The sequence below is a fragment of the Passer montanus genome, unplaced genomic scaffold (genome assembly GCF_014805655.1).
Source record: "Passer montanus isolate IOZ18808 unplaced genomic scaffold, ASM1480565v1 scaffold23, whole genome shotgun sequence".
Taxonomy (NCBI): Eukaryota; Metazoa; Chordata; class Aves; order Passeriformes; family Passeridae; genus Passer; species Passer montanus.
This window is the reverse complement of record NW_024366926.1, coordinates 7,842,859-7,855,962: the sequence shown is the minus strand read 5'-3', so window position 1 is coordinate 7,855,962 and position 13,104 is coordinate 7,842,859. Positions and strand designations below refer to the sequence as shown.

General features: G+C 53.0%; 1 protein-coding gene across 1 annotated transcript; it reads left to right on the top strand.

Annotated features, from left to right (window-relative positions):
• Positions 1–610: 610 nt before the first annotated feature.
• Positions 611–12,086, top strand: CUNH4orf54 (chromosome unknown C4orf54 homolog). Its single transcript, XM_039710768.1, is given in 3 exon segments — positions 611–4,124; positions 4,127–4,764; positions 9,012–12,086. Coding segments are annotated over 2 exon segments (4,143 nt in total). The 3' UTR covers positions 4,756–4,764; positions 9,012–12,086.
• Positions 12,087–13,104: the final 1,018 nt, after the last annotated feature.

Genomic DNA, 13,104 nt, shown 5'->3' with positions numbered 1-13,104 from the left:
GCTTGCCTTTTGAAAACTTCCACGGTGCTGGACTGATTTTTGGTTTGTCATCTTGGGGACCGCTCAGTGAAGCTCTCAGCCACCAAAGGTCAGGCATGCCACAGAAATGCCTATTAATAGGTCTTAGGTGCTGGTTGTGTCTAAACCGGCATTTCTTGGAAAGAGAAAGATTTCTTGGAGACCGATGGCTCTCTGGACTACTGTAAAGGTGCAGGCTGCCATCCATAGGGTGTTCCTATGCAACCACACCTCCTGCAAATGGGGACACGGGGTGCAGGGGGACAGTTTAGGGAAGAAAATAGCTGTTTGGCCGCTGCTGCGTGTAGAAGGAGGGCGCACTCATTGCTGACACTCGGTGCTGCGCTCTCAGCCCTGGAGTCGCCTCCTGCAGCCGCTGCCGCCGGCTCCCCGGGGAGCTGGGCAGTGGCAGCATCTTTGCAGGCTCTCCCCTTCCAAGGGGTGTCCGGGGGCCTTTATTCCGGCAAACACAGATGTTTAAAATAGGATTTCAGGCGGCCTAAGTGACGCCGGCTCTATGTATAGTCCGCGCCTGGAGCCGTCCCAGTGAAGACTATCTCGGAAAGCCCGCAGGACCTGGGCCCGTCCCGGGATGTGCGGGCCAGCTCCCCCGCGGTGGCCGGACCGGCTGCCCTGTGCCGCGGGGGCTGCGGGGGGAGCGGGGCCCGGCCCGACCCCTCCGCCCCCCGGCGGCGATGCCCGCCCGGGCCGGGGGCCGGGCGGCGGGCCACTGCCGCGCCCCGACGGCCCCGGCATGGACGCGCCCGGCCAGCGCCCCGCCAGCCCCCGAGCCGGCCCGGAGGGCGCGGCGGCCGAGCGGGACCCCGGCACAAACCCGAGCCCCAACCCCGGCCCGGAGGCGCCCATCCAGGAGGAGAGGGAGGCGGCGTACGTGGAGATCCGCGGCTCGCCGCAGGAGAGCCGCCAGAAGCCCGAACTGGCCCCGGCCGGCGGCGCGGAGGGAGCGCCCGGTCCCGCACCGGACAGCGGAGCCGGTGGGACCGGGGATGGCGACTCGGCGAGCGGCGGACCCCCGGGGGAAAAAGCGGAGCCAGCATCCTTGGAGCACGGGCGGGATCGCCCTCCTTCCCCGGCGGCGGCGGAATGCGGCGCTGACAGCGGCCCCGGCTCCGTGGAAGCGGCGCGGAGCGGCGGGACGCCGGAGGCGGGGGGCTGCCCGGAGTCCTCCTCCTCCTCCTGCCCTTCGCCCGCGACCAAGGCGGACGGCTTTCCCGCGATGGGCGACCCGGTGTCGACGGAGGGCAAAACCTCCTCGTCGTCCTTCGGCTACGAGAGCGAAGTGGAGGATGAGGTCGCGGGGCGCAAGGCGACTCCCCCCGGCGCCCCCCCGGGCACCCCTCCCGGCGGCGGCCGCGACGAGGCGCACTATATCAGCACGCAGGAGATCCAGCTCAGCGAGGTGGACCACGACATGGACTTCGACGCGGGGCTGGCCGCCCGCTGGGACTTCGAGGATAACAACGTGATCTACTCCTTCGTTGACTACGCCTCCTTCGGGAGCGACGAGACCCCGGGAGACACGCTGACGGAGGAGGAGGAGAATAGCTGCTACCTTAGCACGACCACCAGCGACCCCAACAACCAGACGGACAGCATCGACAACACCAGCAGCACCGAGATCGTCAGCCTTACCTCCGAACACGACACCCCCGGCGGGGACAAGCGCGCCAGCTCGGGGGAAAGCCGGTCCAAGCAGCCCGGCCGCCCCGGCGGGAGCCCGGGCGCCCAGCTTCTCCTATCAATCAAAGCCGCTTCCCGGGCTATAAATGAGTCTAGCAACGTGCACGGAAAGCAAAACACTGTTTACGCTGCCAAGCATGAAGGCGACATGAGTCTCCGTGTCGCCGCGGCTCCCGACCGCAGTGCGAGTTTAAAACAGGATGCGGTCCGCGACCACGCGAAAAAGTTCATCGCGGTGCCGGCGCGGCTGCAGACGCGCTGCGGGGCCGCCAGGGCAGGGGAGCACTCGAGCGGCGCCTCCAGCGCCGTCAGCGAGCTGGACGATGCCGACAAAGAGGTGCGAAACCTTACGGCCAGGGCTTTCCGCAGCCTGGCGTACCCCTATTTCGACACCCTGCGCCCCGGCTCCCGTGCCTCCTCCGCCTCCCTGTCCGACAATGCCCTGGGCATCAACCGCTGGTCCACCTACCTGGACCTCAAGTGCGGCAGCCTGGGGCCGAGAGCCGAGCCCAGCCTGCTGCGCTCCGGCCGCTCGCAGACCAAAGCCCTCGAGTTCGTGGTCAGCAAGCTGGACGGGGAGATCGCCCACGTGGAATCGCCGCGGCGGCTGCGGGCGGGCTCCCGGGTGGTGACCCTGCTGGACCTCGGCGATGCCGCCGAGGCCGGGGAGCCGCCGGCGGCGGAGGGCGGCGGGAAGGGGTCCAGCAAGAAGTCCAGGTTCGCCTCCAGCCTCCTCAAAAACGTCATCTCCAAGAAAATGCAGCTGGAGCACGAGTTCAAGATGGAGCGGGGCGAGATCACCGACACCTCCTACACCGGGCCGGGCGCGGGCCGGGAGCCCGAACCCAGCGGCGGCAGCGGCGGCCGGGAGCGGCTTCGGGAGGGTGGCGTGCAGCGGCAGAACTCCCGGCACTCGGAGGGCGGCTCGGACTGCGCCGCGGCGGCGGCCGAGGATGCGGGCGAGGGCGGCGGGGGCCGCTCCCCGGCCTCCAAGGCGTCGACGCCCCGCGAGGGGAACCGCAGCCTGGACCGGGCGCTCTCGGAGGAGCTGTGCGAGGTGAAGCGCAGCGCCTCGGAGGCCATCAAGGCCACCTTCCTCCGCAGCCAGAACAGCGCCTTCAGGTCCTGGAAGGAGAGGGAGGCGGAAAGGAAGGAGGAGAGGGCGCCCGTCGGTAAGCTGAAACTTTCTCCCAAGAACGACTGGCGAGCCGACCTGGGCGAGATCTCTGCCGGCAAGTCCACCAAGATGTCCCGCCTGTTCGTCCCCGCCATTCAGCACACTCCTCGGGAGAAGGATCCCGGCAAGAGGGCGACCAAGTGCTCCGCCGCGGCCGCCGCCGTGTCCTCGGCCGCCGCCGCCCCCTCGCCCCCCAAGCCCAAAGCCCCCGAGATCAAGATCAGCCTGGGCAGCCTGCAGCAGCCCCGGGACGCCGCTTTCAGCATCGCCCAGCTGCTGACGCCGCAGATCGCGGGCCGACCGCCGGAGGAGGGCAGGGGGCAGCCGCTCAAGCCTCTCAAGGCCGGCGACGGCCCCGACAAAGTGCCGCAGTTCCTGGTGCGCGACGTGAGGGACAGCAAGTACAGAGCCCAGGGCATCCTCCACCAGGTGCGGGACGTGCGGAAGCTCATCAAAAGCTCCTACAGCGCTGACTCGGGAGATAACAGCAGCGACAAGGGCAGCGGCGCCTCCGAGCAAGGCGGCCCGGAGCAGAAGCCCCGGCAGCAGCTGGTCATCGCCGGTGTCCCCCGCTCGCTCTCCCCCGTGGTCATCACCTGCCAGGCGGTCGGCCACACCGGCACCAAGCCCACCGAGGCGGGGGCCAAGGCGGCGGGCAGGGCGCCCGCCTGCCCCCCGGAGGGCACCGTGCTGGTGCACCGCACCTCGGGCAGGCTGCCAGTGGCCACCATCGCCCCCAACAAGAGCGATGCTCGCCAGCCGGCTGTACTCAAGATCGTTTCCAAATCCTCCGCGCCCTGGCGACACCAGCCGCCGCCGCCGCCGCCCCCCGAGAGGGGCTGGGGACCGGAGGAGGAGGCGAGGGAGGAGAGCAAGGCAGCGCCGGTGCAGAACGCGCTGGAGAAGCTGACGGCGGCGGTGCGGAGCATGGAGGAGCTCTACAGCTTCAACAAGCGCGAGTGGAAGCGCAAGAGCGACCCTCTGCCCATCACCGACAGCCACGTCCTGTCCCTCATCGCCAGCCAGGAGCGGGGCGCCGGCTCCCGACCCGCCGCCGCTGCCGCTCCGCCCCCGCCGCCGCCGCCGGACAAGGCGGAGGAGCCGTCGGGCAAGGGCCCGGGCGGAGAGCGGCTGCCCCGCCGCCCCTCCAACAGCGCCGCCGACAAGGTCTCGGCCAAGGCGGCCGCCTTCGAGAGCCTGGCCCGGCAGCGGCAGCGCGGCCCGCCGCCGCCCTGTACCGCCCGCCGCTGCCCTTCGCCGCCCTGCCCGGCGCCGCGCCGCCGCCGCTGCTCTGCTTCTCGCCCTCCGTGCCCGCCTCGGCCACTGCGGCCGAGCCCTTCCCGCAGACGCAGCGCAAGGTGCTGCTGGACGTGAGCACCGGGCAGTACTACCTGGTGGACACGCCTGTGCAGCAGCCCCTCAAGCGGCGCCTCTTCGACCCCGAGACCGGGCAGTACGTGGAGGTGCCGGTGCCCCAGCAGCCCGCCGTGGCTCCCGTCCCGCTGCCCCTGTCGCCCCTTGCCCTCAATGCCGGCGCCTATGGCGCCACGTACATGCTGTACCCCGGGCTCCTGCCCGCCGCCGCCGTGCTGCCCGCCGGCGCCCTGCAGCGCCCGCTGTCCCACTCGGGCAGCGACGGCAGCGCCCCGGCAGAGCCCGGCAGCCCCGCCGCGCCAGAGGCGGCTTTTGCCGAGAGCCCCTACTACGTGGCTACCAGCAAGGGCCCGCCGCCGCCGCGGCACGGCGCAGCCGAGGCCAAGCCGGTCATCAGCATCACAGCGCCGGCCAGCGGGCCGCGGATCGTCGCGCCGCCCTCCTTCGACGGCACCACCATGCGCTTCGTGGTGGAGCACCGGTGAAGAGCGCGGGTGAGTGCGTGTGTGCTGCCCTCGGGCGCGGCAGGCACCCGTGATGGGTCGGGGCACAGCGGGTTAATGGCCAAATGGACCCTCTCCTTAGGGCAGAGAGGGTCCACAGGGGCCCTCACTGGGGTGTCAAATACAGAAACGTTAGGCACACCCCTCGGTGCACTCCAGTAGTCCTTGGAGCTTGTTTTTTCGGCAGTTCCAGTGAAGCACACTCATCACACAACCTGTATTTGTGCAGCCCCATGGCTGGAGCACCTCCCATTGCTCCCGGGGATGGCAGTGTGGTTGGGCATCTCTGGATCCATCATCTGGACTCATCTTGCAAGCCATGAAAGAGCCCTTTCGCCTTGGCATCACATCCTCCTCTTGTCTCACCTCTCACGTCTTCCTCCCGAGGGGAGGTGAGCACCTCTCTCTTTCCCCTGTACCTGTTTCTCCCCAACCTCAAGAAGAGTGGGAGAGGGGTCTAATGGAAGCAAACCCTTATTCTGGGTCCTTCTTGTTAGTGGGGTGAGGGAGCAGGATGCATGGAGGCATCCCAGGTGTGCTCTCCTGGAGCCATGGGGCTGCTGGCAGAGGTGCCCGCAGCAGCTCTGAGCTTGTAGTGCCACAGTCCTGACAGTGTCCTGGGGCTGCACCCCAGGGCCAGCCTCCGAACTCAGGGGTGTGCCTGCAGGGACATTGAGTTCCTGTCCTGGCGCAAGGAGGAGAGCACGGGACCACAGGGACAGCAAGCACTGAAACCAGTGTGGTGCGGTATGGCCTGTGCAAAATAACCAAGGAACCATGTTAAAAGACCTAAAATATTACAGAAGTGCCTTTGGGACTGGTGTCACTGCTGCTTCTGCCTCTTGCATTAGAATGCATGGCTCATCTTCATCACGTGCAGGCAGAATTTATTATTAGGCAGAACTGCCAAATCTTCTGTGGTTTACCAAGAATTCACAGAGTTGGTTTTTGGTGCATATGAAAAGGCAGAGAGAAAGAGTGGAAAAGTGGCAACAGCCAGAAGTTCGGGTTTGTCACCAGTTTGTGCTGAGCTTTGCCCAGTTGCATGCCTGAGGGTAAATTTTGTCTTCCAGCACTTGTGTTATTGATTTTGCTTTAATTTTTTTTTTAGTTTGCATCACCTACTATATAGTAGATTATTTGTGGAATGAAACCTTATCATTGTGATTTATATGCTTACTTCTCTGTTTGTAATTATTTTATCTTGAAAGTTCCATTCTTTTATTGTGGCTGTGGATGAAGTTGTTTTCATGGGCCCTTATGGGTCACTCAGGACAGGCAGCATGCCAGTTTAACTTGAGCTCTGCTGTGCTGCTTGAGTTCATCTTGCCAGTAAAGTCAGAGAACCTAGATGAAATGGCAGAAAGTAGTTTTCCCTTTGGTCTGGGGGCTGAATTAAACTGCTAGCAGAAGGGATTTGTTAGATTTCAGATGAGATTTGACGTTTTTTAAAAGGTGGGGTATATAGTAGATGTATTTGTAACACTAACTAAACAAAAACCTCCAGCTTTTCTTGTGTCTTTTTCACTCTTCAAAAGTGGAAAACATCATATTTCCTGGCGTGCCCTGCCCTTCAGTTCCCAAAGGATTGTCCTGTTATCCTGTACTTAGCTTGCCTTCAGTGCCTGGTGAGGCAGGTGATGCTCTCACCAAAGTGCTCTTCCTCACAGGTGGAGTTAAAACAGCAGCCCTGCTTTGTTGTGCTGTGTCAGAGCTCTACCACTGCAGAACTGCCCAAAAGACTGGTGGTGCATGCTCAGTGCAGAAGGTCATTCAGCAGGGTGCAGACTTGAGTTTCATTTTGCCATCCTTTCAATCTTGGATCATGCCAAGGCATCTGCTGTCTCATACAGACAGGGGTGTCCCCTCTGGCCTGTCCCAGACCTGCTGAGGGATGTGTCCTGCTGCTGGACAATGGATACACTTTTTTCCCTTGACCTGTTCTGAAAATCTTAAAATAAATAATTTTAGCTGCATGCTGTAGGATGTGTTTAACTTGTCATTAAACTTTGCTTATTCCTGTATCTTATCTCTCTGTGGAAAATGAGGTATATGCCAGAGGGGTATCACATCTGTAGCCTTCTTCTTCCTGTTATTTTCATTCACCTACATGACTTTCATGTCCCTGTGGATAATTTTTCCTCTTCATCTCTCTTTTATTATCTGGTTTATCTTTTCTTTTCCATTATTTTCCTCTCTCTTTTGACATTCTATTCCTGATGAAAAACATTTGTTTGCTCAGCATGGTGTTTTTCCCCTGACAAGAACAACAGTATAATTTCATGTGAATCTAAGGGTGAACTGTTGTTAAGTTTTTAAATTCCAGGTAGTCGTTTTCACACCAGACCAGGGTTTTTTGATTGCAGCAATGCTGTGCAGATGCTAAAATTGATTTTAAAGCAGCCAGATTTCATCCTTTGAGTGTGAGAGTTGGATAAGGTACTGTCCTTTCAGGTCCCTTTTTTAACTAGGCAAAATGAGCTGAAGGGATGCTCCTTTTTCCACTCCTGAATTCCTTTCTGCACTGCACTTATTCTCTTCTTCCTTTCTTTGCTCAATTTCTTTCACATCTTCATTCACAGACTGTATCACTGTGTTAAGGACTGCTCCATCTCGGTCTCTGTCACCTGGGGGGGGTCAGTGTCACTTGAAGTTCTGCTAATGGTGTGATGCCTGTGGTGGATTGACACCAAATCCCCTGCACTTCTGCTGCTCTTCCAGCACTTCCCTTTGTATCTGGTGCTCTTTTCTGCATAATCATTGGGATAAAATGCATCCCATCAGTTGGTGTTCTGACAAAATCCAAGCTGCCATCTGAACTATGGTTAAGTTTTTTCATATGCAGAAAATAGTGGAAAATATGTGCATATTTCTGAGCAATATCTTATGGCTGCTTCTCTCCCTCCTCTTCTTCACTCACAGTAAATGGGGAGCTTTAGCAACATCATCCTTGCCTGCTGCACTTCTTCCTTGATGCTAATTTTCAGTTCAAATAAACTTGCATCCAAACCCAGACAGAACGAGCCTGTAGAGAGTGAACTGCCTGACAGGAGCTCATTCCCAGTAGAAGTGAATGAAAATGTGTGAAAATTTTTGTATCTATTCCCATATTTTACTCTCTGGAGCTGCTGCCTCATGTTAGGTAAATAAATGAGAAAAGAACAGGTAGCAAAGTAGAAAGCAACTGTAGTAAATTGTACTGCCAATATTAGAAGGGTATTTTTTATTCTTCTGTTTAAACCATGAGCATAAACACCTCACAGGTACAGGAATACATAAGCAAATATACGTATCAGTTGTGTTTTCTTCTTAACTGCTATCACATAATCTATGCTTTCCTTTGAAAATTAATTTTGTCTGGATAGTATATAAAAATTATTTTAAAGCCTCATAAATTGGTATTTTTACACTTTGTTTTAATTGTTCCCTGTTCATCAGGATGTATGTTCCACATTACTAAGTCAAGAAGTCAACTTACAGTGCAATGTGCAGTACATAGGATTTACTTATGCTGATGCCTCTGATGAGAATTTAGTAAAGAATTTATCCAGTTTTAGTGGGAAATACTGGAATATTCCAAGAACCAAACAGGGTCTAACATTTGATCTAGTAAATCAGTCTACAAACGGATATAGGTGTGCCCTTGTGCTCAAAGCTGTGGCTACTTAGGAAACATTTCAGTAGCGCTGAGCCTTGGTACCAATAAAAGTTCGTGGTGGCCTTAATGACTCCTCCTGCCCAGGGTGATTTCCTGAGCCAGTATTTAAGAATTAACTGCACAAATCTTAGAGCACATGGGTGTGGGTTGTTTCCCTTTTCCTGGTGTGTTCCATGCTGGATGCTGGTGAGGAGAGCGCCCAGGTCTTGAACTGCGCGGATGGATCGCTGAGATCCCGCGCAGGTCACCTCGGCCTCTCTCCACCTGTGTCCCTGAGCTCCCCAGGACCTGTCTGCTGGGAGCTGTGGGGTTGGGAGGCACAGCACGTTCCACACCTTGAGCAGCAAGGATGGGTTCTGCTCAAAACACCAGGGCTGCCCAGCAGCTGACTCCGTTTGAACACCTGGGTGCCCTTGGCTGATAGCTGGCATAGCTTAGGAAATGAGGAGCAGGAACAGTGTGATGACAAAGCAGGTATTTATGCACTTCTCTGGAGGAGTAAAGATTGTTCAGATTGTTGTGGCAGTGCTCTAGCAATCTATATTAATGACGCTTTTCGGTTTTCTTTGTTTTTCCACAGGGATAAGGAAGAAGAATTGTGCTTCTTTAATTTGAAATACACTTGGTAACTCTTCAACATTAATCCTAAAAACTGCTTCTACAGTTTTCTCAATTTTTTTGCTTCATCATACAAAACAAGCATGTAAGTTTCTTGTTTTCTCCTAATGCCCCCCTGTTTTGGAGTATGCCTACATTTAATTATGTGAGCAGCACTAAATTACTGCATTATTTTGTGCAAAGTTCTTTTTGTACTGAAGCCGATCTGCAGGCTTTAGCATTGCCTCTGTGCTGGTAGCTAATGGTAGTGATGCCACTACAGCTGTTTGTAAAATGCAGGGTGTGAATGCAGCAGTGTTTCAGTGTGGATCACCACACAGCTTCATTCAGGTCCCTGGAATGTGTTGTGATGATCCAGTGCAGCCCTGCAGCTCTCCAAAAACTAAATAAAGCCCTCAGCTCTCTCCTCTTGCAGTAAATGAGGGTCTTCCATACAGGCTTTAGTCACAATTTGCAATCAGATGGTTTTTTTGTACTCTCTACTTCTCACTTGGGATTGCAAAGGAAGAGAGCTGTAGTGTTAAATTTATCCTTAGTGTTTATTTTTTGCCATGGTTCAAAACAGACTGTGTAAATGTCAGAAAACACATTTGAGTGCTTTTATTTTTTGTTTGCTCCTCTGTACTGTGTTGAGTATCACAAGTTGCCTTAATTAGGACAGCGTTTAAATACTGGGAAACCAGAAATTGAATGTAATATTTTAAAATCCTGCTTCTAAAGGAGAGAAAGGCATTTATTTTCCTTTAAGACTGCAGTCTGTTCTTCCTTAAATTGCAACATTGTTGAAAACATAATCCTAGTCACTGCCCTTTAAATGTTACAGCCTCAGTACTACGCAGTTTTTTCTTTAGCTGTTTGACAGGTTTATCTGAGGGCTAAAATTACAATTTGCTAAGAAAATACATACCTTTTGAACAAAAAAATGGACAATAAGATTACTGACAGTGCAGTGATTTATATATCGAACTCTGCTCAAACTGATTCTTTTGTTACCAGCAACTAGTTTGTCTCAACAAAAGAGAATTGTTACTATGACAGTAAAACTAAAAGTCAATAATCTGTTCCCTGCCCAAAATTTTGGTTTTGGGAAGCAAATAAATGTGAGACCAAACCTAAATTATATAACATAAAGCTTTCTTGAGGTAACAGATTAGAATTTTGAAGTCTAAATACAAACCCCAAAAGTCTTTATTTAAGCATTTGCCCACAGGCAGGATTTTTCTCCACCTGTTCTCAAGGCTTCCTACAGCTAGGAAAGTTTCCCATTTTTAAAATAAGCCCTGGGTTTTCATTTTCCTGAGTAACTCACGAGGTAGTAACTCACAGAAAACTCAGGTAGAACTGTCTTTAACCACGTGTGTGAGATTGTATTTCAACGCAATTTATTTGTTTACAGGCACAAATTGTAATTGCCCTCAGGATGAAATGCACTACAAGTGTGCAGCTAGCAAGTGATTTCTCATGTACCTTCTCACTCATTTTCATCCTTGTGGAAACCCAGTGACTATTCCAGCCCTTTCTGAAGAGCTTGGTGTGCCCAGCTAGAGCACAGATGGTGTAAGGCTCGTCCCTGTGCTCTCCAGCTGCATTAGAGCTTTACCTGCCCTCTGGGACGGGGCTGACTGCCTCTTAAAGGAGATGAATGCTTCTCCACCTTTCTCCTGACTGATAGGTGTTGTGATTAGAGTATCAGCTCTAGACAGAACAGTACTTGGGACTGCAGGACAGTGCAGGTACCAGAGTGGATGGCTCCCTGTGACATACACGTTCAGTATAATACTAGCATCCCTGTTCCACAGTGTTCCTGTCCTACCTTTTCCTATACCGGTGCTCGGAGCGGAGTTTCCCGTTGCAGTTTACAAGATATAGGTTTGCACACACAGCCTCAGGTTTACAGTTTCACCCGGTGTACTTGAAAGGAAAACAAAAAAAAGCATAAAAAACAACTGCCCAGGATTTGAACATGTATTTGTTGGAGGTAAATTTTGCAGGGTTTTTTTTCACTGCCTGTGGAGATGAAAGCAATGAAATGAGGGAATACCAACAGGTATTTACTTTCTCAGGGGAGTTTACTTCAGTGGAATGTGTCAATCCTAATGTCAAACAGTGTTTACTTGATTTTGTCTATTACTAAAAGGACTTCTTGTTTGCATCAAGGGGTCAGTTTTGCAAGGTGCTTTGCTTCGCTAACCCAGCAAAGCCTTCACATGCATCTCCAACTTCAGACACTTAAGCAGATTCCTGGGGACTTCAGTGGAAGGATTTTTTTCCTTCACCCATCTATGCAAAGCTTTGCTGAACTCATCCCAGAGTGCTGAATGCCTTGCAGACCTGAGCACCAGGTTCTTCACTTTGCAGAACCCGATCTCTGGGCTTGAGTCAAGCCGGACCCAGCAGAAAATGCCACAAAAGGTCACCAGAAAAAAGCTCTGGTAATATGGTGCTCCTCCATGTATGCCCAGTGGTGAATTTCTCCAGTGCATGGGGTGATGTGTAACCACATATCTTGGATTAGAGTCAAGCCCTCCATGTCAGGGCTCACAAGCTGCTAGTATTATATGTTTCACAGTGCAGTCATAGTATGTTACAGCTGAAATTCACCCCATGTGCAAAGCAGGGCAAATCCTGTGCATCACTCAAGTTCCCTCCCACTCCTTTTGAGGGCTGCACCAGCCTACTGTCCATGCATTTTAGGTCAGGATCCAATTAAAAGTTTGAGGGGGACTGGAGTGATGCACCAGAATGTTGTTCTGGTCTTTTGCAACAGGGTTGGTTTCACTCAGTATCAAATTTAGCCCTTGGTGAATCAACTGGTGAATGATTTGAAATGTATTTATGGGTTGTGTGGGGTGTATTTCCCCCTTGTCTGTATTCAATGCTACCTTTATTCTTTAGTGTTGATGGCCAAAGTGTCATTCCTTATGCTTATATATTGCCATTAACTTGTGGCTACCTGAGAACACATACTTCAAAAATGCTTGTGCTTTTTTTCACCTATTTCTTTTTTTTTTTTTTTTTTTTTTTTTTTTTTTTTTCCCCCCCCCCCCTTTTTTTTTTTAAACAATGGATAAGTTACAATCGATACTTCAAAAATGCTTTTGCTTTTTTTCCCCTATTTCTTTTTTTTTTTTTTTTGTATTTCTTCTTTTTTTTCCCTCCCCATCCCTTTCTTTTTCCTCTCATTTTTAAAGGGGTGGGTTAGTTTTTGGTGTAAAGCTATTTAAAAGTGCAAATGTGAAGTAAGGATAATGATTGTTAAGAGGATGTGGGTGGTATGTCTGATGAGAGAGGGGTGGGCTGTAAGGCAAAGGGGAAAACGCCGTGAACGCATCGTGTTGATGACTGTTGCCTGTGGAGGAAGAATTGAGAAACAGAAGATGTCTAACTGGAGAGAAATGGACTCTTTGAGCTGCTCTCAATGGAGACAACACTGTGGCAAGCTGAAACCCAGAGTGATCCCACTGCAGGGTGCCGTGGGCCTGGGGTTGAAGGACGGCGGCGTCGCTCTGGGAATTGCAGTGGGAACACTTTGGAGCGTCACAGCCACGTGAGAACAGAGCGTCTGGAACTGCCAAGTACCAAAGTCTGTACCTGAATGAGTTGGCATTTGTATTATGTTGGGGTTTGTTTTTGTTTTTGTTTTTTCTCTTGAATGTTATGATAAATAAAATGTATTTTTCAGTAAAAGACACACTGCAAGTAAGCCTGCAGTCCTGCTTGGTTGTATATTTGCAAAGTTACCTTGGCTGTTGTGCAGAACAAGTGAAAACAGAGGCACTGCTTGGTTTAACATGTAAACAGCAACAGAAGAAAGGATTACAGCAGAGAGCACATCAAAAACCCTGCACTCAGAGTCTCCCTGAGTTTGTCCCTGTATTGATAGTCTCTTTCTGACCTGATCTCTCTTTATTCTTTCCTCTTACAACAAAGGGAAGTTGGCATTGCTAATTTTTTTTACCCAAGTATAATTTAAGAAAGAACTCCCCAGTTTTTTTGAACTAACTTTGACTGGTGAATGGGTTTGGTTATCCAAAGAACTGCAACTTTGTCTGTTG